Source organism: Falco peregrinus, chromosome 5, assembly GCF_023634155.1.
Source record: "Falco peregrinus isolate bFalPer1 chromosome 5, bFalPer1.pri, whole genome shotgun sequence".
Lineage (NCBI taxonomy): Eukaryota > Metazoa > Chordata > Aves > Falconiformes > Falconidae > Falco > Falco peregrinus.
The window spans coordinates 13,672,510-13,699,864 of record NC_073725.1 but is presented as its reverse complement, the minus strand read 5'-3'; the positions used below and the strand labels follow the sequence as shown (position 1 = coordinate 13,699,864).

Sequence of the window (27,355 nt, the reverse complement as noted above, 5' to 3'; positions counted from 1 at the left end):
TTCCCAAGACAAAAATGTTTATTTGTACTAACTCTTGAAGTGGGTAAACATTCACAACCTTTAAACAAAACCAGTACACATCTAGGGCAAGTTGAGTATATATCATTAGAAGATAATGCCTTCCTTAGTAATTAATATTCATAACTCAAGAATTAGCTACAGATTTACACCCCCTTACAACACCTTACACAGGGGTTATGTTTTCAGTAAGACCATTCCAGTACGAGGCAAAACAGTGTTTGTAGAACAGGATTCTAATTATTCAGTTCTACTGTCCTATCAGTCTTTTAATGAGCAGTATATATTAGTAGGGGAAAAATAACTAGTGCCAAGCTGAACTTTCTCAAGCACTGAAAAGCAAATACAAATGGTGAAGCAGATATAGAAATTTAAATAAATTATTTCAGTTACTGAAACCTCATTTTTTGTCTGAAAAGAACAAGAATATGATTACAAACTGGAGGAAAGAATTCCATAAAAACCTTTTCTCTGGATTTGCCTTAGAATAGGCTTTTGTACAAAACAATTAAGATTTGGGGGTTTCAGTGGTATAATAAAGTGGAATAATAAAGAAATAATTTTAAAATATATATTAATTTACCACATTTAGCTCATATAGCCCTTTATATATCTTACAAAATGCTACTGTTTTACATACTGCATGTAAAAAAAAAGTTTTATATATATGTATATATACACATACAAAGGCAAAGCCAATCAGCTTGGTATTAAAAAAACAACACAAAGCATAAGCAGACACACTGAAAGTTATGCAGTAATGAGAAGTGTATGCTCCACCTGTGCGTTAGTGTAACAGTGCTTCCAATCTTAAAGCATCCTTCTAATTGTCTAAGCAGAGTAGTTACTCTGAGTCAGCAATATCAGTTTATTTCCTCAACTGCCACAAACATTTGATGTTACTTAACTTCTGGCCATCTGTTATATTTAGCACTAAATTAGAAATAAGGCAAAATAACTTTTCACATCCCTGAATATCTGAAGACATTCACAAGATCTTCCAAAAAATTAATACAAAACATTACAGGAGCACAAGAAATGGTACCCCTGAGCTGAAGCAGCTTCCTGTCTATACAAAGCTGCCCCAATGCTCGCTGATTTCCGAGTAATCCAGGCTACTTAAGGAAGTATGACAATTATTCCCAGGTGTCCCCTTTGTTTTAGCAAGTTTTGAATGACGACTTCAAGCTTCAGGATGGGTTTGTGCTTACAACTTCTGGCCTAAAAACATCACTGAGAGCAATAAACCACAGTTCTGATACTGCTCAGAGGTTTGGAGCAGGTATTCAGAGTGGATGGGCATCCTTGTTGAGCTCCATAAATCTCCATGCTAACCCCTGTCTCCCAGCTTCAAGAATGAGTCCACTCTTTATGTGCCTAGTATATATTTTACAAAAAAATTTAGTTTAGTATACAAGAAAAGCAAAATAGTTTTATCTATCTTCTCTTGCATCAATCTCTTAAAAAAAAAAAAAAAAACAAAAAACCTAACCAAGCCAGACCCACTCTCAAATTCCATAAAATCACAAATTTTTCAATAAGAAATAAAATTAACCTGTCTGATTAAAGCAAAAGTGCCTTAAAAACCCCTCACTGAGATACCTGGGGAATAAGAGACAGATGCCTTTGAGAAGCTTTCTAGGCGACTGGTCGTAAAGGACTTGATCCAGCACCCATTCAAGTTTTGTCCAGTGAAACAGTAACTTCAGAATTCAGCATTTCTCTGGGGAGGCTGGTTCAGGACTACTGTCCAGCTGACATGTCAGCAGGCACTGAAATGAATGCAGTCATTGTACTGGCACATAACACTTTTGACAACACAAATATGATCTACCAGGGAATTCCTCAAACATTCCTGGAGTTGTGTGGAGTGCAACACTTTGTAGCTGATGGTTAAGCTAGAAACACTACACAATAATTCTGAACAGTGGATACTCAAGCGTATCCTTCCTCACCCACCAAACACCACCAGTGAAGAATGAACACAGGTACAACACTAAAATGAATCCCAGGCTCCAGGGTTCAGAAACCTCAGGTCAGTATCCCCCATCTGTTTGAGGAAATAGGTTTCTAGAAGAGTCTAACTCCTGGGAACAGTAAGGGAGAAACAGAGAAATACAAAAATGCCAGGATTAAAAAACAGAAGGGGAGGTAATGATCCCCCTCTAGCACATTCCCTTTAAAACAGTAATTAAAAACTTTAAATTCACTTCGAAATCTGTTTCAAAATAGTCTGACAGTTTAAAGACTTTCAAAAAATCAAAATATTCTTAACCAGAGTTCATTAAAATATCCCTGTAGCCCCCCTAAATAACCGCTACCACTTGTTTTGCATTAATATTGCTTAAACTGGTATAATCATAAGCATGCAAAATGTTAACATTTCACTATGTGCACAGAACAAAACCAAGTTCTAATAGAAAGACTCCTAAAATTTCAAGGCTGTTTACAGGCTTGATTCAGTCTCCATCAAAACCAGTGGGATTCTTCCCACAATGTCCAGTGGATTTTGGACTACGTCTTGATAAGAGACAACAAAACATTGTGTTTTATGGTGTAGGAACACACACAAAGTACACTTGTGTATATACACTAGATATTTAGTGCAACTCTTGCATTGTGTGTCTTAAAACAGTTCTATTTTAGCCAGTAGAATGACAATCATGAAGCCAACACTGCATCCTATGTCAAACTAGGCTGTATAACAAAACCCAATACCCATTCAGAGACATTCATGTTACTGTTGCCTAGTGAGCAGCTTTGAACACAGCTTAACCATACATCCACTTGAATCCAGATACAAATTCGAGAGGCAGAAAACTGCATTAGTGCGGCGGCCTGATTGATTTTATATGTGCTCCGGATGACTTTGAAGGCAGGATATCATCTCTTTGACAGGCTTCCCTTCATAGCAGATTTGATACACAGCAGTGAATAGCGGAAACCTGAGAAAACACAGTGGGGAAAGCAAAGGCAGAGTAACTTTATTCTGTAACATTTTCTTAAGTAGAAGAAAAAAAATGGGGTGAGGAGAGGGAGGGAAAAGAGGCAGGCTGAAAAATCAATTTCTTTTAGCATTTGTCAAGTGCTAATGCTGGGCTGAAAAGCACTGGGTAAATACAGAACCTACATGCATCTCTAAATTGAGTCACTCACAGAAGCCTAGCTAGCTATAATGGAGCCTGCAACATTCATTAAGTATGGCACAACCATTAAGTGATCTAAAAAACTAAAAAAATTAAAAACACTCAAATCCTTTCTTGATAATCTTACAGCAGTACTCATCTATGGTTAAAAAGGATGACTGGCACATCAGTCATGTATTATCTCTGAGCAATAATTCAATGACACAATTGCAGAATATGACATAAAGAAGAAATTGAAGGTCAAGTTTTTAATAAGAGTCCAAAATTAAACATGGATTTTGAAACGCTAAATTATATCTCTTCTTTTTTAAATTGTCCATGTTTCCAACAACCTCCAAATTATTCAGGCTTCTCTGATAACCTGAAGGCTCATTACAACCAAGCTGCTTTACAGAAATTTATATTTGCTTTCTGTTCATCCTGGAGCGAGTGAGCCAGACAAGACCAGTTTTCACAGCCTGGTGAATTTCAGGGATTAATTATCTGTTCACCAAAATAAATATGCCGTTTCAGTGTAGCCTTTTATATTGATAAATTCTGACCATACTACATTATTTTGACTGAAATAAAAAATAAGGAGCATTAGAGATGGTGAAGTAGTTAATTTCTCAGTGGTTCAGAACAGATCTGGACTAGGACTTTCTCTTTAGGGAAGTGGTCCCATCAGTCACTCTAAAGCTTTAGCCGTAATGCACAGATATGGTATTGAACAGAAACCCCAACCAGTGCTGAGCACCATACATGCTTGTCCATACACTCCGCTATCATGTGTTACACTAAGGTAACTCCTGCATTCTCAGGGGCAGATACAGGATTTGTACTTAGCTGAATGCAGTATTTTGCATTACTTGGGGAGCCGGGGGGTGGGGAAGTGGAGGAGTAGATGTGGTTGTGAATTTAGTCCATCATTTCTATAGCTTCTTTTACAAGTGTTCAATTACAAAAATGAAATTCTACATTTTTACCTGAAACATTTTAATGTCCTGCTATGAAACACATGTCCATTTATCTTCATTTATTTTTGTGGAAAACCAGACAAAAATAGCAGCAATAGCAAAAACTATTTCAGGTCAATCCATGCAGGAAAAAAAAAGGTTTTACACAAAGATTTATTAACAAGCTTTAGTTATCACTCTGTATAATATACTGGACTGACAGAGGGGCTGAACTTGTTTTTACCATAAAAACTGAAATGCAGGCACTACAACAAAAATTGTTATTCTTATGTGAGAGGTGGCCACAAAACATGTGAACCTTCCGAAGCAAAAGCAAGTTTCACACAGCTTCAAATACAGTACTGGCAGTTACTTCTCAGTGAAGAGGTACCACTACCACAAACCACATCTTGATACATATGTCTTGCTGTTCATCACAGAGGACGTTACCCTGCTGTGCACGGGTCTGCCACACTTCTCATGGGGAAAGCAGAACCAAGGCCGACTGCAGGCTCAGGGCCAGCAAACTCCAAATGCCTCTTATAGCTGAGCACATTAAGAGGGCTAGTTCTACAGCTGCTGAAACGAACAGACAGACTGCACTGTAAGTATCAATAGGCATCAACCCTGCTACAAAGGCTCTTCTGCTGAACTTTGACTTTTGCCTATTTTTGTGTAGCCTTGGGACTCTTTGTAGGATGAGAGTATCAGATTTTACTCTTACTAGACTCTTACCTCTTCACTTTGAAACCATGGCTGTTTTACTGAGTTTTGTATTGTAAAGCAAGTTTTTGAAAAAACACTTTGAAAGTTGCTTGCAAAAATCTTGTTAAAGGGGACCTTTTATGAAAAACTGAGACATATATGTTGATAAACAAAACAGAAATTAGCAACTTTGTTTTCATATCTTTCATTAAAAACACAACCTAGAGTCTTCTATAATGCACTCTATTTGTTGTAAGATAGAATGGGGAAAAAAAACACCAGACAACAAAAAAACCAAACCCCAAAACACAGTATCCTCTCACATTTAGGGAATCACAAACAGCAAAGACTGAAGCCAACATTTTAATTGTTTTTTTCTGCAGTTAATTACTGTACACTGCAGAGAAAGACCTAGGTGTCTTACATCCAAAGATAATGTTAAAAAATAAGTAATTTAATGCAGCTGATCCATGAAAACTAGACTTTAAAAACAGCTTGGGGAAAAAAAAGTAACAAGGCTTGGCCTTCTGACTGGAAGTAATTTATTTTCTGATTTTACCTTCTCTACAGACAGGAACAGATAGACGCATCCCTTAATCTCACAAAGAGACAACGCTGTGTGGCTTTAGGAATCATACATTCTGACTCAAATACAAATGAGTAAGCCAGGACAACCTGCTTAATTTCACACCACAAAAAAACCCTGACCTACACAAGCAGATAGCATGTTTTATCCTACTGCAAACCGGAAGCCACATTAGGAAGGGAACTGCAGTATCTAAGCTAGAATCCACGTGGATAAAAGCAGCCACTGTATTCAGATGATCACCTATATACAGATACTCAATAACAAAGCTCCTCTCCTTGGAGTTAAGTAATGAATTAGCTAGTATGAAATGAGCTGTAGAGCCTCTTCACAAGTCTCTTCAGGAAGCTCTGCTTCTGTTTTCATGTATTTTATTCTTTTCACATGTTAAAACACACTCACTGTGCTCTTCTGTGATAGCAGAAGGCACTAATACACTCGGCAAACAAGGGCATTCACAAATTTAACATCATACTATTTCTACAGCAATATTATTTAAGGTTCTATTCACTTCTGTGATTTTAACTGGGGATTAAGCTACTATTATTACAGTGATTTTCTTTTTGTCTATTACCTTCATGAAGATATCAATACAAAATATGAAGAAAGAATTACGGAGATAAAAAAGGGGTATGCGGAACTTGCTTTATCTGTTCTCACTTACTTTTCCAGCATTCCTTTCTGCTTGAGGATGCGATACACTTCTGCAGAAGTCTGCGGTCCTTGCAGTTTCTGACCATTCAGCATTTCTTGCTCCAATTCTTCAATAGACTAAACAAGAGGGAAACAAAGAAGGGAAGAAAATGAGAGTTATACTAGTTTTCATAAGCCTGATAACATCATCTGGATGGTAAAAAAAAAAAAAAGAATGTTACTGAGGGTTTTCCCTTTCTCAAAAGTTACCTTGAGTGAGCATACATAATATTCTCCTTCTTCAGTCTGCACTCCACACTTTTTATCTCTCCTGTGTTTGGTTTTTTTTTTAATCACCCCTCCTTTAACACTTTTATGCTCATTCTAGCCTTGTAACTCACTCAAAAATGTGAGGAAAGAGAAGGCTGGTCAGTACAGCTAGCATGTCTCAGGTAACTGTACTATTACGCCAACAAACCAGGACTGCTAGTACTTGCAACAATGGATTTCTCCCAGTGAATAAAGGTACCTTTCCAGTTTTAACGAATGCTTCTGCTACACGTCGATTCCGGCCACCATAACATGTTGTGATGAGGTCAGCAACTCCACAACTTTCCAGGAAAGTGGCAGTAGACACTTGTCCTTTGCAAAAAAGTCTGGCAAAGGCAATCATCTCCATTAGGCCAAGGCGAATAACGGCAGCTTTGGTATTGTCACCACAGCACAGGCCATCACAGAACCCAGCTCCTACAGCTACTATATTCTAACGAGAAGGAAAAAAACCACAAATGGGAAATGAGTCAATTATTGCTTACAGAATCCTAGAAGACCCCAAAAGACAGAGTGCAGATTCATGAAGAACCGGAGTAAGACTAGTTTGTTGGTTTGGCTTTTTTGTTGGTTTTTTGCTTTGGAGATTTTGATGTCTATGGGATAACCTTTAAAAAAAAGAAAGAAAGAAAAAAAAAAGATGACAAGTCTTGTGTTACTAAGTATTCCCAAGAATAAAAGCCTAGTTAAAGCTTTGGAACAATCTGCCCCAGAGGCTGTGGAGCTGTTATTATTGACTATCTTTAAGAACAAACAGGTTACCCTATTACTCAAGCAAGGTTTTATCTAGATTGAGCTGTTCTTGTCCTGAAGTAGGAGTAGAGTTAGACTGACATCCCACAGCCCTTTTATCCATATTTTCTTTATGATTAAAGTAATACTGAAGCTAAGAAACACTGACTGACTTCTGTGCTGATATGCTAAGGGACCAAATTCTGCCAAGCTAATAGTATTAAGTATGCAGAGTTCCTATAACAATAATTAGTCAAGGATTCCCAGAAGGTTCATGACATGGAAAGACCTGTCCTACGCAAAAAAAGTTCTGGTGTTTTTTGTCCTTAGACCTGGTGACAGCCTTCTACAAAGAATGTGCTGTTTATTCATGAATAATCAGCTATACAGTCCCTTCTTTGGTTTATGAACATTGAAATAAGTTGAGAGGTGTTTCAGTGAAGTGACTATAAAAGCTGTTTTCCAGCCTGGGAGTCAGAGACTAGCCATGGTTAGTTTGCCCCTACCAAAAAAAACCCCAAACAAAACCTACCAAAACCCAAAACACTCCTAAAAGGCGGCATTCTGACTTACTAATGAAACAAATTAAGGAAGCAACTTTTGCATGCAACAGCAGCAGCAGTGACCTTAACAGAAACCACAGGAGAACCAACATTATAGCACCTAATGTAGCACCCAATGCAGGGAAAAAAACCCAGCAAACGAAACACACCAACTTTTAACTGTTGCTGAAGAAACAGCAACTGCTCGATGTTGCTAATGAAAGCAACAAGCTGACTAACAGCTCGGGTTTTGGGGGGTTTCTTGGACTGTAAGAACCAAAACCTGCAGGCAGCCACAGTGCTGTGTGGCCAGCCATAGCTAGGTGACTGAATCAAATAAGGTCAGAGGATAAGCCATTGCTTTTTGAGCAACTAGCTGAGGTCTAAAAGTGACCTTAAAAATTGCAGACATATATCTCAACATCAGACCTGAAGCAGCAAAAGACAATCAAGCTTTTAAAACTGGTAATTCAGATGAAGGTACCTTTTCATCAGATGCCTCTCCCAGAGCAACCTCCAATATTTGTTCATTTGGTGGCAAAGCAAGAGGAAGTCAAACAGGTACTTAAGAAGTTTTCAGATGGGATAACCCATTTAAACTGAATTTACACATACATTAAGTCTGCAAATGTTTAGCACTCGGCTAAAAACAAAAACATTTTTGAACAACCTCTGGGCTTTTTCCATGTACTTGAGCGCTCCAGTACTAAAGCTTCCCCTTCCCTCCAACTTTGCCTGCTTTGACTTTCCTTTCCACTTTGAAGCAGCCTACCTTGTCATAATTTACAGTATGATTTTGCCTATGGTAGTTTATTGTCTACTTCTACACTTTTTCAGTGTTTGTCTTTGAAGCAATAGAAGTATTGTTTTAAGCAAGTCATACCAAGGCTAATTACTTCTGAGGAAATGGGGTGGGGGAGAAGGGAAGTTGTGAGCCTTAACTCTAAAACACTAAGCACCTTTTGTACAATGTCCCCATTGTATGTTCTTATACACGGTTTGCAAATAATGAGGAAACAATACGACTGATTATGCTCTAGAACACATACCCATGCCTAGGAGACTGTTCTACATAATGCTTAGACCACAACTATGAATTTACAAGGTCTACTATCTGGTTTCATTGAAAACCTTGAAGAAGCTATGACAACTCTCTTATGTCTAACAAACTGTAGAGATCTGAGTTTTACCACACTGAAAGTTACACCTTACTGAAAAATGAGCCACTCCTAAAAAACCAACCAAACCGAAACAAAAAATCTCACAAAACTTGAGACTGAGTCATCTTTCAGTCCAAAACAAGGTGAAAACAGGCAGCTTGGTACTTGAAATCCCTGGGTGCAGGCACTAAGCCGAGTTTGTTTCAGGAAGATGCATAAGCAAAACACAGATTAACACGCAAGACCCTAATGGCATTAGCACTACAGCAGTCCTCTGAGAAGCAGACTGGAGGGGGAGAATCACGCATCTATCTGGTGAAGACATCTTTCTGTATCTGATATGGTCGATCCTGAACGCTGCCATTGCCAAAGCTTACACCTGAAGTTACAAGAGTTTCTGCAAATGCAATGGGTATACACACCTGTGCAAGAGGAGAAAGCCCACATTTCTGTGAGCTCAAAGATGTTTGCACACACAACATGGGGGTCCGAGAGCCCAGTAAGGAAGGACAGTTTTAGCCTGCAGACAAACCTGTGGTTTCAAAGGTTCAAAAATACTGTCACAACAACCCTGAAATGACTGCAACACGATGTTTCTCTTGGCCTGATGGATTCAGAGCTCTCAAAACCACTTCACGGTTGAGCAAACATATTTCCCCCATTTCCACATTAGCAGCTTTTTATATTAAAGCATGCATCCTGTAAGCAAGATGCACAGGGTGTTTTCATATTGCATATGGTCTTAAGCTACTATAATACGTTGCACTAACATGCAAGTCTTTAGCTGGTCTGGTACCCAGAAGCTGGCATCTCCCCCAGTCCTAGTTATTCTAGAACATGAGCAAGGACTGGATTCAGTTATTTTATTACCAGGATAGTGAAGCTATGCTCCAGAAAAGGTATGTTGACACCTGGGAGTGCTCACAGTAAGTGTCAGAATAAATGAGAAAAAGTGCCTTTTACTTGCATGTGACTTGCTGCAAACATGCCAAAGCTCACAAATGCAAGGCCAACAGATGACCCGGAAACCAAGGCTAACTAGTCTGCAGACTTGGCTGACAGATTGTTCTCTTACACAGTCAGTGCTCAGAAATATCCAATTTACAGTCCCATTCTGTTTACACTAAGTTCACGGAGTGCTCATGAGGACAACTTCAGGTGCTATTTCTGAGACAACTATCCCCTCTCCATAATCAAATGGATCATTAGAGAACTAAGCAGAAACGTTAATTCACCTGGGATACCCAGCCTTCCTTGAGGCAGTGTCACAGCTCAGCACAGCCTGCTTTCCCTCTTGCTTACATGAAGTTGGAGAAGCTCCTTGCTTCATATCATGGGTGAGAGAGGTCAAATGAAGACTTAACAAATCAAAGACAGTATCAGCAGGACTGTCAGAGAGGTTAGGCATAAACTGTTTGCTTGCTCCTGGCAAACTTGGATGTAAATAATGGATTTCATTTCCACTTAATCTCAGGAAAGAGTAATTACCATCATCAGCTTCTACAATACCTAGACTGACTGTCCAACAGTGACTGCCATAAACACACTTTGCAAGAGCACCTTTGCAAGTAACAGTGCTAGGTTACATAACCTGGTAAACAATAGATCATCATTATACCTCTTACTTCTTTGCTTAAGGCTAAGCTGGAGCCATAGGATTTAGAGGTGGGCCTGAAGCAACCTGAAAGGTAAGCACAGCTTGCTCTTTCTTCCTACAGTAACTGTTACATCTGTCTTGGTTCTTCCCTGCTGCCACTTGAGGGCTTTTAACTCTCCAGATCCCAGAACATATACCTCAGGCAGCTGGAACATGGCCATTTTGCCATATCCAGAGATAAGATTCTAACTTCTGCATCCCTCACACACTAGCCCCAGCACTGCTGCCCTGGGTAAATGATTCCAGTACAGTTTACACCCAAGAATGCAGCTAGCAATGTACACTGTCTCTCAGGCATGCTGCTTGGTTCACGTACCAGCTCAGTCTTGCTTCACATCTGTGCTGTTCGATTGTCAGATCACACACTGACACAGGTGCTAAGGACACCTCAGAGGTGATAACCTTGGGTCTGTCCCACTCTGCAGTATCACATCCATCAGCATCCAGAAGCACATCTATATGTATGCACAGCTGCACGTACTGCTCTTACAGAGGTGTCATAACCTTTAGGCACTTCCTAGGAAGTGCCCCTTCACCACCTGGCAAACGGCTGCTGGAACTTGTAGGTGGCCTTGGGTCAGGCTGGCCGTAAAGCCAACCGGACACCTTGAAACTGAACCATCCAAATTTGAAGTTTGTTGATTTCTGACCTCAACCCTTAGAAAAGATCAACAAATAAATGTGAAATGTGCTTTAGTCCTCAAAATAACAAAATCCTGATAGAGAAGAACATGCCAAGGACTTTTTGTTCCTACAGCCAACAAGTTATTGTAGACAGCAGCTCTTTCTCAGTATCATCAGATTTTATAAAGTGACTGCCATTGCCTATTCAGCCAGTCTCCAAGCTGACACAAGACAGCAGTTCACTGCGCTCATTTCTATATTTCAGTACATCTCCATCAACCCACTGTCACAAAAATAAATACAGTAAATGAAGTGGATATTCAATTTATATATATATATATATATATAAATAGCAATCAAGCACGTTCTTTCACGATCACACAGCTGCAATACTTACTATTACAGTCTGAATTCAAATATGCTTCACAAAAATTTCAGACCTAAAATTATCAGACCACTCTACGATACCCTTCTGCATTTTTTCCCAGCCTTTAGGCAACCATCCAAATTAAAAACCTTCCCTGCTTAGAAAGGCTTGCAGAAATAAAAAGCAAGGTAAGTACAGCCTTTTAACAAGATCTAGTTTATTATGCTAGTATCCTTTTCCCAAGCTACTATTTATAGAAAAATGCAGAAGCTGTGAGAATATACTATTTCTCATAGCATACTATTTCTCATCCTTTAAATACCAATACAGAAGTTGGCTTTACTAGTTCCACATCCAAAAGTCTGGACTGGCATGTCTGCCTGCTTACTTCTGTCCTCCAAGCTGTAGTTTGCAGTAACACTGCTGACATTTTGAATTGGCACTCCTACAGAAAGAAAGTAGAACCTTTCTTTTTATACCTGTCTGTTCACACAACACAGTACTGTCATCTTCTGAAACTGAAATCTCCTCCTTCCAGCAACTTAATGCTCATTTTTACTATTCTTTCGTGAAGTAACTTTCCAAGTTCAATAAAGTAACTGTCCGCTGACGGAAGCTACACTTGAGATTTTTCCCTAAAAACAATCACATGAAAAGATGCTTATTTTTTACTTTTTTTTAGTTGCAAAGATTATCAGATTAATCATCTAAAGGCACAGTGTTACCCTTAGCAAACAATTCTTCTAATAAGAATGTGTGACTTCTAAGAAAAAAAGCTCAAGTTTCACTATTTCACCATTCACACCGGAGCTTTGCATAGGCAATAAAAACATACCCATCAGTTTAATTTTAGCTTCTTAATTTTCTTTCAAAGGCATACATGCTCACAATGCATTAATAAAATTTTACAGTGTTAGAGTTAAAAACAGCTCAGGAAATCATTTACATACTGTCAGCACAACATTTAGAATTAAACTAGAAAGGGTTTTAATTGAAAAATTACTTTTAAAAATACGATTTTAATGAAGTTTTATTTGAGATTAAGGAAGAGTTGCATGTTTCAAAAACATTACCAATACTAGCATGACAGATCTATGCCACTTTATAGCAGTTCGTGCCTTGTAAGCAGTCAAGAAATCCACAGTATTTCTAAACAAATTAATCAATCTTTAATTTGCTTTTTGTTTAGAGCTCATACCATGCATTTCTTTGGAAGTCTCAATCTAGTTAACAAAATACACTGCAATCAAAACCAAATGACCAGAGCACACAGAATGTATACAGCTTTTTAGAAATGCAACTAGAGACTTCAGTCTGCAGAATGAATGATAAGTAAGGAAGCAGGAGGAAGGAACAAAACAAGGCTACAAAGAAAATACACAAGTTTCACCTCAGTATCTTTCCAGGTCAAGAACAACAATTTATTTACTTTCTTCTACACTTCCAAACAGATACTGGTATCTTGTCTGTCTTGGATCTTTACAGTGGAGTTTGAATACTAGCTGCTCAGTTTGATGGGCGCACTCATCTCTAGTGCCCTTTCATGAGATTTGTCTGGAACAAAAATTACCCTGGATAGAACACCTCTGTCAAGCAAGAATTTAAAGCTAGCCAGAAAACATCAGGCTGAGCAGATTTCAAAGAAAAATAAAACTGTAAAACTTTCTGAGTAATTTCATGGGTCTGTACACAGCAATTTATTTCCTGCTAACCTCTCACATAACCACAACGTTTTAAAGCAATGGCTGTGGAGCTCTGCAATCTTGAGAAATTGCTATAAAAACAGTAATTCCAAAGCATGTTACACCAAAGTGTATTCCATTAGCCCAGTGCACAGACCCATGACCTCCTTCTCAGGGCTTCCAGTATGACAGCTCTCAAAAGAAAATTATCAAGAAAAACAGTATGCCAAAAATGGCATTATAGTTATTAAGTTACTTCCCACTGAGCAGGAATCAGAACTCCTTAGCTTAAAGACATAACTCATTGGCGTGGTAGCTTTGCAAGTGAATGGTGTAGTTTACACATAATTTCAAAAGAGAAAACAAAGCAATACAAAATAATTATCCAGAACATAAAAATAAAAGAGCCAAGTTATCTACTAAACCACTACACCCATCAGAAATGCTTCTATGACAGATATCACATGTCAACTATGGTTCTGTTGGCCAGGGTGCCAAGCAACTAATGCCTTCCTTTCACAAACAGCCTGTAAATTAACTTGAAAAAAAATTAGCAGTAAGAACACATTTAAGCTAGGCTTTGCTTCCTGTCAGCATCAGTTTTGTTACCAAAAAAATTCCAGGTGAGTAACTGTCCCAAATAACTTTTTTCCTATCCAGGTCATTTCTCTATGTGGTTATCCACATGAACCTTATGCAGTGTATGTCCACAAAAGATGAAACTTAAGAGTGCTCATGTTGTGCAAATCAATGAAAAGGGGAATAGTTTTGTCAACAAACACAATCAACTTCCTTCTCCCTTTCTTTTTGTGAACACACTGTTGTAAAAAGAAAAAGGGAACTAAAACAGATTTAGAAATATGTTGACCAGTTAAGATGAAATCAACACTTGTTTCATGACTATATGTAAGCCAAGTATAAGACGTAGAAAGAAGCTGGGAGATGGTGAGACAAGGGTCTAAAAGCCAACTCTCAGAACAAGCTGCTCCCTAATTTCCCATCTGTTTTTTCCGGAAACATTATGTAGCAGTTTTATGTATTATATAAAACACAATAAACTTAATTCTTCAAATGAAAATACCCTCTTTTTTCTTCAAGGATCACCATTCCAACTGTGTTCCAACTGCAGCCCCTGTTAATCTTACCTTCAGAGCACCACAAAGCTCAACTGTATCTGCATCGTCTACTACAGTTATTCGGAAGTTTGGAGTCTGCAGGAGTTCTTTGAAGAGAAGGCCATTTTCCACGATTTTGCTGCCTGTTGAGAGAGAGAAAGAAAGGCTAAAAAAAAATGAATAATTGATGTGGGGTTTATTTAGCCTATCCTGTGCAAGCCAAAATACTTTAAAGCAGAGATAAGGCTGTTCTATCTTCATCCTAAACAGACTCCTGTCCTAAGTTGATAAGGACATGTCTACATCACACTTAAAAGCTCTGCACTGAGTTACTCTGGACTTCTTAATAATTCAGTGTCTGCTCAGCAACACATTCTAAATAACAATTCCATTAAATCTCTCTACTCTCTCTTTCCTTGATCATTCTCTTCAAAAAGAACAGTTAATAATAAAACAAAGGTAAATTCAAACTGTAGCAGGTGGAATTCTACCAATTATTTTAAGGCCTGCATTCCAGAAAAATACCTACTAATAAAGGCAGGTCAAGGATGCTTCATTAATTGAGCATGCTGCCACTGACAAATGTTTCTAAGCACCAAAAGTAATTCAACCATTCAAAAAATGTTCAATGAAAAAGCTACCTATGACAGGTTACAAAGCTAAAAACGCACAAACCTGTAAAAATTAACACTGAAAAAAATAACATGAACTCTTGCTATTATGTATGACTATCTGTATATATACACACATATGCCTATCTAGACACTGTGAAATCCAAGACTAGACACATCTTTGTGCTGCAAAGGTGTGCAGACGTCAACACAGAACTAAAACCACGGCTAGCTTTTGAGGAAACTAATTAATTTAAGAAATTAAAATAAGATATCAATAACTTATAAAAACCCCAAGCAGCCCTAACATGCATAAATACCATCTGTGACCGTAACATCTGAGCTGGAGTACAGGATATTTATCCATATAAAGCCATGCAGACCCAAGAAAAATCTTAGGCACAGTAATAAAGCAGTTTGTTATGTGGAGGGTGATAAAAAGCATGCTTAGTATTTCACCTGCTTAGGTCACAAGCCTAGCGAGACTAGGTAAAACCACACTCCTGCCTCTCCTTCTATTCCTGGTATTGTCCTAGCACTTCTGGAAGTGTAAACACTTTGGGAAATTCAACATTAAAATAAGAAGAACCTAACAGTTTCTGATAACAGCCAGCTAATGTTGAAAACAAAATTTGAGCTATTTGGTGTGCAACTGTGCGGACAGAAGCATGTTTTAAACAATGTTATTACTTGGAACAGTACCTATTGTGGTTTCACAGAACTTCTCTGCTGCCACCTCATTGGCAATGTTAGCTCCCATCAGCACACTGATGTCTATTCCCATCTTCTCTCGAATAATGTCAGAGATCAGTTTGAGTCCCTCTGGGCCTTCATCTATTCCCTGCAGCCAACATTAAACAGAATTACTAGAGAGTCGTTTGTTAGACACAGTAGAGAAGAAAGCACATGACAATTAGTCTTGTCCAAAGGTGAGCAGTGCAACAAAGCCTATTCAGATAAAGACCAAAGATGACACTACTGATGAAACCTTTGCTGTTGTGACCTCTCCAAGCTGTCTTCTTTTCAGAGGAGGCAGCACCTTAAGAATTAGGACTAAAGTCTAGATGATGGAAACAGCTGCTATTCCATGTTCAGTCTAAGACCTGATTGTAAGAAGCGCTGAATATTCACCTTTGTTAGTTCAGAATCTCAGTCGCTTATCATCAGTGTATCCTTACTAAACCCACTGAAGCATCACAAATTCATCACTTGTGAATCAGACCTCCACTTGGATTTGAAGTTGCACCAAAACTCACAAAATGGCACCCTAAAAACTTGGTTTGTGAAGAGGTATCTAGCTGAAATATCAGAGACTGATTCCTCTGCATATAACATTGACAACAGTTTACACATAGAAACAGTTTAATAATTTTGAATCCTACTATAAATAGAACAGCCGTTCACAGGTATGCAGAAAGCTGAACAACTAAGAAAAAATTAACTTCTAAGGATATTTACAATGCATTCTTTACAAAGTGTGAAAGTAGGGGCAGAAACAGGACCTTAGAAATGATCACCCCAGAGATTAATGCTGCAATGGAGAAGAGAGTCTGGTACCTTGGATTACCTGAACCAAGAACTCCAAATGACACCACTTTCTTCTCACAAAACCCTTTTCTCCTAGCCTGCTAAATGCAGACTACTTTTGAATTTTTTAGAACAGGGGCATGGCGGACAAGCTACTGAATCAGTCTTTCTTTCCCACAGTATACCAACTTTTATATAGTACTATTTGTTAATGTTGGGGATTTGGTACTTTTGTGGATTGCTAATTTTGAATTATGACTTAAAGGCAAAAAGGCAGTGTGCTCCTCTACTACTTCTAGATACACATATACACACGCTTGGATGTTGCCAGTAGTGACGTTTCAGGCAGGCAGTAATTGGCATTTCCACTGATCAGAGGTGCCCTACCTTGAGCAACGTGGTACAATCAAGAGACATGCAGAAATGCCTGTATAAAACCAGCAGATTAAACTAGCCCTTGCATTTCTGCATTATTTTTCAATCTGTACCACTTAATGCACAGCTCTGTTTTCTCATCTTTAATGAGCCATACAGAAAGAATCTGAAAGTAATCATGCATATACACATTGCATTTTTCCCTCACAGCATCAAAAATGTCCCCGCAAAATAACTGGAAGGTCTTTCTCCCTAAGTAGGCAATTAATAAACAGCAAAGCATGCACACATTGGGAACAACTCCAAAAACGTGAATACGTACACAAAAATTATTCATCAAACTGAAAGATCAGAGAGGCTTAGGTGCAAAATTCAGCTCCAATATGAAACAAATGCAGCTTCTGACAAAGTCAAGGGGACCTGCACCTGCTTCTCATAGAGCTAAATCCAATACTGAATGATAGATGACAAAAGAAAAATCAAACACCCCTCCCTCCCCCTAAAACCAAGACTCCAACATGGGAATTTCCACTGGGAAGCCATGATCCCCAGGCAATGCAAGTCCAATTCTATGTTTTTATCACTTGCATCCTAACGTGCCTGCCAGAGCAATCCCTGGGGCCCATATACAGGGAGATGAAAATGAGGTTGATGTTGAGTCTGCCTGAAGAGTAATTTGAATGACCTCCACCTACTCTGCTTCGTGTGCTCGCTGCCATACCACATTATAAGCTGTATTATGATTCCTCTCCCCACATCCACACAATGGTTTCTTAGGCTTTCATAGACATCAGTGATCAGAACTTATGTAAAGCAACACAGCTGCAAATATTTCAATGGGAATGCAGATTAACCAGTAGACAAACATAGACAAATGTCTTTATTTCCCGAAGACTCAGTTTTATTATCAGATTTTAGTTTCTGCTTGAAGATTAGACTATCAAAAAAAAAAGATAAAAGAAAAAAACTACAAGATGACACTGCTAACTTGCCAAGCAATTTAGAAATCACAGAAACAAGACGTCCCACTGATGGTATTTTTCAGAGCAGAACTCCACTTTTAACTGTCAAAGTTAATACAAGCCACTTTAACAGCATTACTGTTGAGCATGAGATCACTAAAATTATGACTTTGATGAAAACAGCATGCATAAAGAAACTGCAAGAGTAGAGGAAAGAATGCATTCCTGCCTCTACTACTTTGTTTCATTGCTGTGTTCAATCTCTGCCCTTTCTTCTTAAATTATACTTTTAATGATGCACAGTTAGACCTTTTCATAAAAGCTAACATCTACTTTGCATTCTCCCATACAAAAATTAAGGGGCCCCACACCATTTCTTTTGAAAGACCACCTACTGATGCAGTGTCACAAGGTGACAGTGGGAAGGTGCCTAGGAATCAACTCTGCTTTGTCCGGCAGGTGCCACTATTTTACTTACACTACACTACATGTGGGCTTTTTGTTTTGTTGGGTTTTTTTGTTTGATTTGGGTTTGGATTATTTATTCTTATTAAGTATCCCCACCCACCTTTTTTTTTTTTTTTTAAACATAGCCCTTAATCAACACTCCATTAAAGCACCAGTAATCAATACCCAGAGCAGTAATCCCAAGGGAATATAGGCCCATACTCTGAATTCAAATATGCTGAGATACATCCTCGTTTACTTCATCGATTTTCTTAGAGTTATTCCTGTCACTAAAGACATGAGAACATAAGCCACATTCAGCAAATTAAAGGAGAATAAAGTTTATCTTGAGCTTACAGAAGTAAGAAGCATAAGTGTGCAACTTCAAAGCAATAAACTTAAGGGCACCTAGGACAGTTGTCTGGCTTTGATACTATGCATTCAGCTCTTCTACATTGCCTTATTTTACCCTTCTACAATATGAGAATTTTTTTCAAAAAATGGAGCAAGTGGACTTGGGAAGCATTACCCTTTAATACACATCAGCAATATATCAGGTCAGCACTGACAAAACAATACAGATTTGATGGGCTTAGATAGCCAAACTATACAGACAAGTTTGCAGTAAGTAGTGATAGGGTTTTTTTGTTCTTTCTGAGCACAGATCCATAAACACATCATTTTCCAGAAAGGACAGTAAACAAGTGAAATGCATGCTGAGAAAATGGCCTACTTGCAACCAAGTACAATGCAACAATAAACCAGAGTGTTTCAGACCTTGCGGGAATAGCTTATTCTTTGCAGCTAAACACACAAACAGGGTGCGGGGGAAGCTCATCCACATTTAAAAATTCTCCTGCCACCAAAACTACAAACACTCGAGTGAAAACAATTCCTGCACCTCTGCACTCTCTGATTTCCTATGCTCAAACTGTCTTTTTGGGCCATGCTGAACAAGTTCCTTTGTTGAAACATAATATTTGACATGAACAAGAGCACTATCCTCAGTCACATGAAATTCTCTCAGTTCTTAAAATGATCAACTCTGTGTGTGGGGTGTGGATTAACAATCAAAGCATTATGCTTGTGCTCTGTTCTTCATCTAATGATGTGTTTGGAAACAACAAATCAAAGATTGGAAAGCTTGGTGATGCAAAACATATTCACTCCCACATTCTTTTCAAAAGTCTTGTCAACAGCCTCATTCTCCTCTTCCTGCAAGCACTAGCCTAAAATAAAACACCACATAACAATCCACTAATGACAGAGACAAATTCCAATCTTACATCTAGAAAGGTTTAATGGAACTATCAAGTGAATAATTCAAAGAGATTTTTCATACCAAACTATCAAGCCATCTTGTTCTAGAAGACCCCATGACACATTCTCAGTTATTAATGCACAGTGTTTATTATACCTTTATGAGTGTTATACCAAGAGCTTTCTTGGGTACTCGTCCTGTGATTTCATCGCAGACTTTATGAATGAACTGATGAGGAATGACAAAAACCAGCAAGTCTGCATCCTGTACAGCTTCGTTAAGGTTTGGAACAGCAACCTGTGTAGTTATGGGAGAGAAAGGCCACATAACTTCTTTAAAATAACACTACAAATAAATGTTATTTAATAAGCAAAAGCACATTTTGGTCTTATACTGAATGCTACAAACTACTGTGCTCAATCACTGAAAATAAGCAGTAACATAAACTTCCCAGAAAAGCAAAATAATTTAAGCTTTCAAACAAGTTATGTCTTGAAAGGGGCATCTTTGCAGCCCCCAGCATGGTTAGTGCAATGAAAATTCAAAATGTTCTGTAACATTCAAACAAGTATTTCTACTTGAGTAAGAAAATATGAAGTAAGAAGCTGCCTTCTCTTTGATAAAATAACACCACTATTTGATAAATTATTGCATGCACAAGTTTCTTTCCCTAGTTCCTTATACATTCAAATTTCTTCTGCAGGCCACTTACACCTGTTCAGTTTATATTCTCTTTTTCTGTACTCACAGATTTTGTGTACCTTTTAAGAAGGTGACCTACTTTGAAGTCACTTGCCAGACTCCACTTTTCCTAACACTTGATGACCACCTTAAAATAACACTCAGACTTAAAATGCAGCAATAAGCTCAACCTATCGATAAAGAGAACAAATTTGAACATGCAGGTAGTGGACAGCAGAAACACTACACTTGCTGAAGGCGAGGGAAATGGGATTTCAGCATTGTCGTTAAAGAGAAAATTGCAATGCACAGCAATTCACATTTTTTCTGCCCAAAATATCTACTGAATTGTCAGCTGCTGTAGCCTCTTCCTCTAATGTTTTTGGGGCAAGAGCCAGCACCTGCCCACCCACCATCATGATACACCAACACAAAATAGATGTGGAGTCCCACTGTTCTGCCCTCACAATGCTACATCTAACATGCTGATCTGACTGCACATAGGTGAAATGCAACTGAGAACATAAATTGCACACGGCTTGCAGTCTGCTTGATAAATGCTCAATGCTCTAGTTCTCATCCCGTAATACTTTCTAAGAGTTTCAGAGAACTTGAAATCCCTTCAATCTCACTGACCAGCCAGCTCCCTTCCAAAGCTGAAGCCAAACCTTTGTTTAATGGGCAGGGCCAGAGCTGTAAATCTGCTCCTCGTTTTCATATTTTCTCTTTGATACAGAACCTTAAGTAACATGAAGACAATGGGGGGGGGGGGGGAGGGGGAAGAGTTAGGAGACTACAGTGTGTTGGACTTACCTACCTGCATAATTGCATAATTTCACTTGTTCAAATCTCTGATCTCATTGGTAAAACAGCATAGTCTGAATTCTTACAAAACCTAAAGATGTTAGGGTTTATAGATTTATAGGTTTCTATAGAAAACAAATTTCTACCTCTGTTCACAGCATGAACAATATATTCCCTTCACTCCATAACTAGAATTTAGCTTCTGAGCCTTACCACATTATCTGGCAGCTTGTATCCAGGGAGATATTTTACATTTTCATGTTCATTATTTATGATATCAGTCAGTTTTCTCCCATTAACGTTCTCCTCGAAGACCCACATCTTCACTGTGGAAGCAAACTTTTGCAATTTTTTTACATTATTGCCTATTATTTTGGCAACTGCAGAACCCCTGCAGGAAAGAAAAAAAAAAAATTCTAAAAAAATTATGATTTTGTTCCAGAAGAAAGAGACTGTCTTTAAAAAAACCCAGAAATTCACAGGTTATCGAACCAGTTACGTGTAGCATTTTTGATCTACTAAAACAAGTGGAAAAATATACCAGTCATTCATACCTGCTGATTTCTCTCAAATGTATCTAGAGTAGGTTTGACTGAAGCATTTACTGAAAATGTCCTTACTTATTTTGACTACTTATTGGCTATCCACTTAAGAGTTTGGGTTATTGTATTTCCAAAATCAAATGGATTAAGAAATGGAATCCTTTCTTAAACAGTGGTAAAAGTGACATACTCAATTTTAAAAAATGGATAATTTTCACCTTTAAGAAATGGGAAGCTTTCTTTGCTAAGATGACTGACCTATCAATTGCTGTACAATACTGATATGCATTTAAAGCCAAGAAACATTTATATCTTGCATAAGTTATAAACTTCATGGTTATGCTGCCAACATCACAGAACTTAACTGTCGCCAACAGCATCCTCTGAGTTTGTAGGCAGACAATTCCATTACTGTTAGACTCATTTTCTCCCCAAGAGCACACAGTAAAACCTGTAGGATGGTGATCAATTTTACTACTAAAATCTCTAAGCAACAATGAAATTAATCAGAATTACTGAAGCTGCATGCAAGAAGAGGAACAAATGCAACATTGCCTTCCATTCCTAGCCTGAATGCTACGTGGAAGAAAAAGCTGCAATTTTATAAAACCTGTTAAACCTAACTTTCTTTCCTGAGACAAAGAAATAATTACTGATAACCTATGAAGCAGGCAAAAAAAAATATTTAGAAAGATGCAATAAAAATACAAAGTCACTGGTCTGAAGGCATGTGCGTGTGTGGAAACTGCACACTTTACTAGGAGGTAAGAACACATCTAGTTATGCTTACTCCCCTAAATTTCTTATGGACATTGCTTGTAATAAAACTCATAGCTGGGAACTAAACCAAATAAGATTCATTCTGCTCCAAGAGCTTTTAATATGGCACAACTCATTGTGCTGCATTGAAGATGTGCTGTCACAGGCCTAAGGTCACTTTTCTAAGTAGTAGCAGGAAAAAACTGCAGTATCCTAAGCAGACCTCTTTCAGTTAAACCACGAAACTATGTCTTAAAAGACTGGAATTTTTTTCTCTAACAGCATTTAACACACTACAAAGTCCCCTGGGTTCAGCAGGTGACACAAAAGCCACAATTGTCAGCCATCTCTCATCAAGCTCGTATTCTAGATCTGCATGCACACAGAGTGGTTTCCACTACAATGGTAGACAACTCACCAGCTCAACCCCCAAATTTCTGATCCACACAAACAGTATGAATCACAGTCAACACAACACAGGTATGTGTTCCTCAGAAAGTGCTTTGAATTCCTTGAACAAAAGCACATTTACTACTGCAGATACAAGGTCTGGATCCCAGCAAATCACTGTCTTCAGTTCTGAACTTCACTACATATTCTGTGTACTTAGTGTTGAGAGAAAAAGAATAACTGATTCAGCAACTGTCCGTCTGGGATTTTCAAACAGCTTGCCAGCATAAAGTTTGGCAGCATGTACTACTTGAGTGCGACATTAATTCCATTACTATTTAACACTTCAATGCCTTAGCTGTCTTCTTTTTCAGTCTTTGAATGTAGTATTAAAAAAAGTAAAGATCTGCCTATTCTTAGCTCCTGAATTCAAGAAGATTCTCTCAACTGACCTCTCTGGTTCCTCATTCTCTGTCAGATTGCAACAACTGTTGTAGGACTGAATTAAGCAAGGTCAAACTGACACAGTTTAAGATTGCTCCATGCAAGGTGGAATACCAGATCCCACACCTGTTAATCCAACAAGCAAGCCTACATTCTTTTATGTGTCCTAATACAGCTCAGTGTGTACTCTCAAATAATTTAGTGGACTGTCTGGCTCATTTTGTATACTCCTGACACATCACAAGGCAAAGGAATGGGTGTTCTTGCCAATTTATTACCAGCAATAAATGTTCTCGTGTAAGCGAGATAGGTTGCAAGACTTGGTGTCTGCAGCAGCTCAGTTACACAAGAAAAACCACAGTGAAAGATTCCCTCATGAACCTTAACACTGACATGCTCTGAGGGATGGTTAATCCTATTCGAGTCAGACAAGGTAGTTGCATGCCAAGCAGCAGTTCTCTTCCTTGCAATGAGTGTCAAAGGTACGCCCAAATACAATCACACACACTTACTTAACACTTCTGCAGAACTGTATCTGACCCTCACTGAGCAAGAGCACCCACTTTGCCTCCTACCTTTTACTGTTACACTTACCACAGTGGGTCTGCTTTCCGCTCATCACTTGAAAGGTAAAGCACAAAACATAGAAACTCCTGAACTTGCCCTGATAACAGCATCTGTGGAGGTCACAATATCCAAGGGCAAATAATAGTTAACTCTAGCTCTACCACTTGTCCCTGTAAAATCATCTCAGCTATGCCACAAGTTTTACCTCCTATTTTTCTACAGCAAGTTCCTAGCCTTATGTCCTGGTAACTTCCCATTTCTTTACAAACTCTACAGTTTCTGCTCAAGTTGAGCAATCAGATTAATTAACAACTGGTTCTAGCAAAAGAAACAGGGATAAATTCTGGCTGTGCACACCTTGTTAACCTGCCCTGGAAGCACTGTCAGAAAAGCAGTCTATAGTACATATCCAGGGCAATGTTTGCAGCTTTTAACTGAATCTGGGCACTGTCCTTGCAAGGCACGTTCCTAAGGTGTACTCTCTTCACATTCAAGAAAGCTTATTTCATCCCCTATCTTAAAAGATCATAATACTATCACTTATCCCCCAGCTGAGCAACCCTTTAATGGGCAAGGCCAGCGAGGAGTACAGCTCCTGCTCTTTGCTGCCCAGCCATCTGTCCCAGCCCATGATCAGGTGTTGAGTGACCCCTGCCAAGTCAACTTCATTATTAAGGTGACCTTCCTCATAGTAAACTGACAAAACAAGTCTGACTGGAAGTAGTTTATCATCCAAGGTGATTAGCTCAACCCCTCCAAAGGGTCAGTGCCAACCTCCTTTAGTGGTGTTTTTTTTCATCCCAGATATAGGTTAAAGGGCTGTGAGAAGGCAAAGGTGTCTGTACAGTTACTGGCACTTGTGGGACAGAATCATCTCACATAGAACCCCAAAACCCCAGTCTCCAAACTTCTAAAAATGCCAAACTCCACTCAATTCAACTACATCTATGCTTACAATTTAGGCGACACCAGTCACAGGCTCTGGTAATTCAGGTTTCAAAAATACATAACCCCAATATATCAGTAAGATGTATATAAATGCTTCAATTTCTTTCTATTTACCTGCTTTTGAGCATTAAATGCTTCCACTTTAGGACCACAGGCCCCAGGTCAAAAAGGCACTTACATACACAGAGGCAGACAAATCAAATTAAGTCCTGTTTAGTTCAATGGCTGCATATATTGTTTAATCACAGTGCTCTTTGCAGTCAGGGTCTGATGTCTGTCACCAGACCATCACTGTTCTTGGACTCTGCGGAAGAACTCACCTACCTCTCCAGGAATTACTGTTTTCAGAAATATTCAGGGGGCTGGGGGGAGAAGACGGGAGAGTGGTTGCACATCAAATCATTCATAATTTACGATTTTTTATTACTCTGGCTTCTGCTTTCCTGCCACAAAAAACCTGCCACCCTGCTATCACATATGAAATAAACAATCAGTTATTTGAATACTTTTACCCCCAAAAGAAAGAATAAAGCTGATGCCCAGTAATAGTATTATCTCTTTCTCTCAGCATCGCAGATATAGGTTATTTTGCCACCCAAATATCCATCGCATTAGGCAGAGGCTTTTCTTGTTATTAAACTGATCCAATGAGGCAAAACCAAAATATATATGCATGTGGTTATTGCTAGTAGGTAATACTTACAAAATCCTTTTGCTTCTGCAAGTATGTTTCACAGTGAACTAAATATAAATGCAGTCAAAACTTTTTTAAAAACTTTTTGCTAGATTTCATGTATGGAATAATAGCAACAATACTCCTAAAAGAGAGGCAGGTCTAACTGCATCATTTCCTTCTGACATATATTGCAATGCACAGTATCTCCCTGTTCATCGTACTAGCAAGCACAAGGAAAGCAAGAGATGCTGCACTGAAACGTCAGCCATTCCCTCAACAGGCCGTCACAAAGAAAAACATAACTTGGCAGTTGCTGATATTTTTAACTATGCAAAAGAGCACCAAAAGCCAATTGCACGGAGGCGGCAGGGGTTGAGCAACAAGTCCAAGATCATCTTGACAAAAGACTGTTAAGTTTTGTTTAAATAAAATGCAGTGCCTTGCCCTACACCAAACTCCCCCGAGTTTAGATTCAATGTCTTAAAACGCATTGTTATCAGAAATAACATATACTTAGCATTAGTAATTGAAGTGACAAACTGAAGATATATTTACGTAACACATTGTAGTTAACTTATTGTAACTAGGGACTGGGGGTAAAAACAGTGATGAGGAACAGCAGAGAAATCAAAGAAGCAAGATGAAGTATTATTAACATGCTACTCCTCTTGGAGAATGATTAGTAAATCTATTGCTTTCAGTGGACACAACAGTAAGTTTATTTAAGTCTAATTATAAACTAGCGATAGATGCAGTGGTAAAACCTTGTCTCAAGCCTTCAGTGTGCCTCAGCATAACCAATTTGAAAAAAGAAAAGGTATCACAAATAACCTAGCGTTTTGCGACTCTTCTTTAACTACTTTGGAAAACAGCTACACAAGAAACCCCGAACAATGCTTTTGGAGAGGAGCAGAGTCGTCAAGGAAGCCTACAGGCAGCGCTTAGCTAGCAATGACCTGCTGAAAAAAAAATTTAAAAAATGTTCAGCATCTTTAATGTCTGTGTCACCTGACATCGGACGAACCACATAACAAATACCAGGTTAAAAATATCTTAAAAACTTCTTCAGAGAACAGACGGATGCCTACAAGCACGCCAAAGCACGGTGCTCGATTCTGCCCCTTCCTCCTCCGTTTCCTTCAGGGCAGCGCCGCCGCCTCCGAGGGAGCCCAAGGGCCGGGGCAGCCCACCCGCACGGCACTGGAACGCCCCCAGAGTCCGCCACAGACCAAGCCCCGCTGGCAGCTGCCGGCGACACTGTGTTTCAACACCCGCACCGGGACCGTGGCCTCCGGGGCGCGGCTGCCCTCACCCGCCGCCACCCCTGAGGGGGGAGCGCGGCCACGGCGCCAAACCCTCCGGCTGCGGGCCGGGGGCACGACGGCGCTGCGCGGGCAATCGACAGCAAGGCCCGGCCAGGCACCGCCTCAGAGAATATCAAGCCGGGGCCGCCGCTGAGGTGTTAACCCCCTCAGGGGCTGTCGCCGCACTCACCAGTTCCCCGAGCCCACGATGCAGACCTTGAGGGGCGCCACGGAGAGCGCCATGGCAGCGCCACCCGCGCCCCGCCAATGGCCGCAGCGATGGGCTCCGTGAGGCGCCCGCCTCACGCTCCCCCGCCTCCGCCGTCAGGGGATCGCCCGCGTCTCCCTCCGCCCCTGCGGCTTGCCGGGAAGTGTAGTTCCGCCCTGAGCCGCTCACCGCTGCCCCTGGGCTGGCTCTGTGGAGGGGCCGAGGGCTCCCGCCACGGAGGGCGAGGCTAACGGCAACGGTAACCCTCGGCCAAAACTGGCAGTGCCTCAGACACTGGGCCGTGTTGTTAGTTACCGTTTTCTACCCTAACACTGTACATTTCAGTCATAAGTGGCACGACAAAACTGTTGTGCTGTCTCCTAGGACCAGGGGAGCACCGAAGAGCCTCCCAATAAATCTGTGAAGTGCCCAGACGCAGAGGCACCAATGTATCAAGTAATAAAGCGGCTCAGGCCTCGGGGGGGGGGGGATCTTAATGAGAGAAATACGAGTCTTGTCAAATATTCTTTTCCCTCAGCCTTTAGCCAAAATCATGTTGTTCCCTCATCCCTCATGCTTCTCCAGAGGGGAAAAAAAATGCAGGTGAGCCGTTGGTT

The 27,355-nt window shown here is 39.5% G+C and overlaps 1 protein-coding gene across 1 annotated transcript; it reads right to left on the bottom strand.

Annotated features, from left to right (window-relative positions):
- On the bottom strand, positions 1-26,861 carry GPD1L (glycerol-3-phosphate dehydrogenase 1 like). Its single transcript, XM_005242262.4, has 8 exons — positions 26,721-26,861; positions 21,114-21,291; positions 19,572-19,712; positions 15,546-15,684; positions 14,263-14,375; positions 6,553-6,786; positions 6,055-6,161; positions 1-2,963 (listed from the first exon to the last, which is right to left on the bottom strand). The coding sequence occupies exons 1-8, from the start codon at positions 26,771-26,773 to the stop codon at positions 2,867-2,869; spliced, it is 1,062 nt and encodes a 353-aa protein (XP_005242319.2). The 5' UTR covers positions 26,774-26,861; the 3' UTR covers positions 1-2,866.
- Positions 26,862-27,355: the final 494 nt, after the last annotated feature.

Bases quoted from the DNA above. Each gene is read 5' to 3' on its own strand.
- GPD1L (XM_005242262.4), bottom strand. From the start codon at position 26,773: ATGGCGCTCTCCGTGGCGCCCCTCAAGGTCTGCATCGTGGGCTCGGGG. The intron at 19,713-21,113 runs GTAAGGCTCAGA...ATAACTACACAG, and splicing joins ACAAGCTGCCAGATAATGTG to GTTGCTGTTCCAAACCTTAA. The intron at 6,162-6,552 runs GTACCTTTATTC...CCTCTTGTTTAG, and splicing joins CATTCGTTAAAACTGGAAAG to TCTATTGAAGAATTGGAGCA.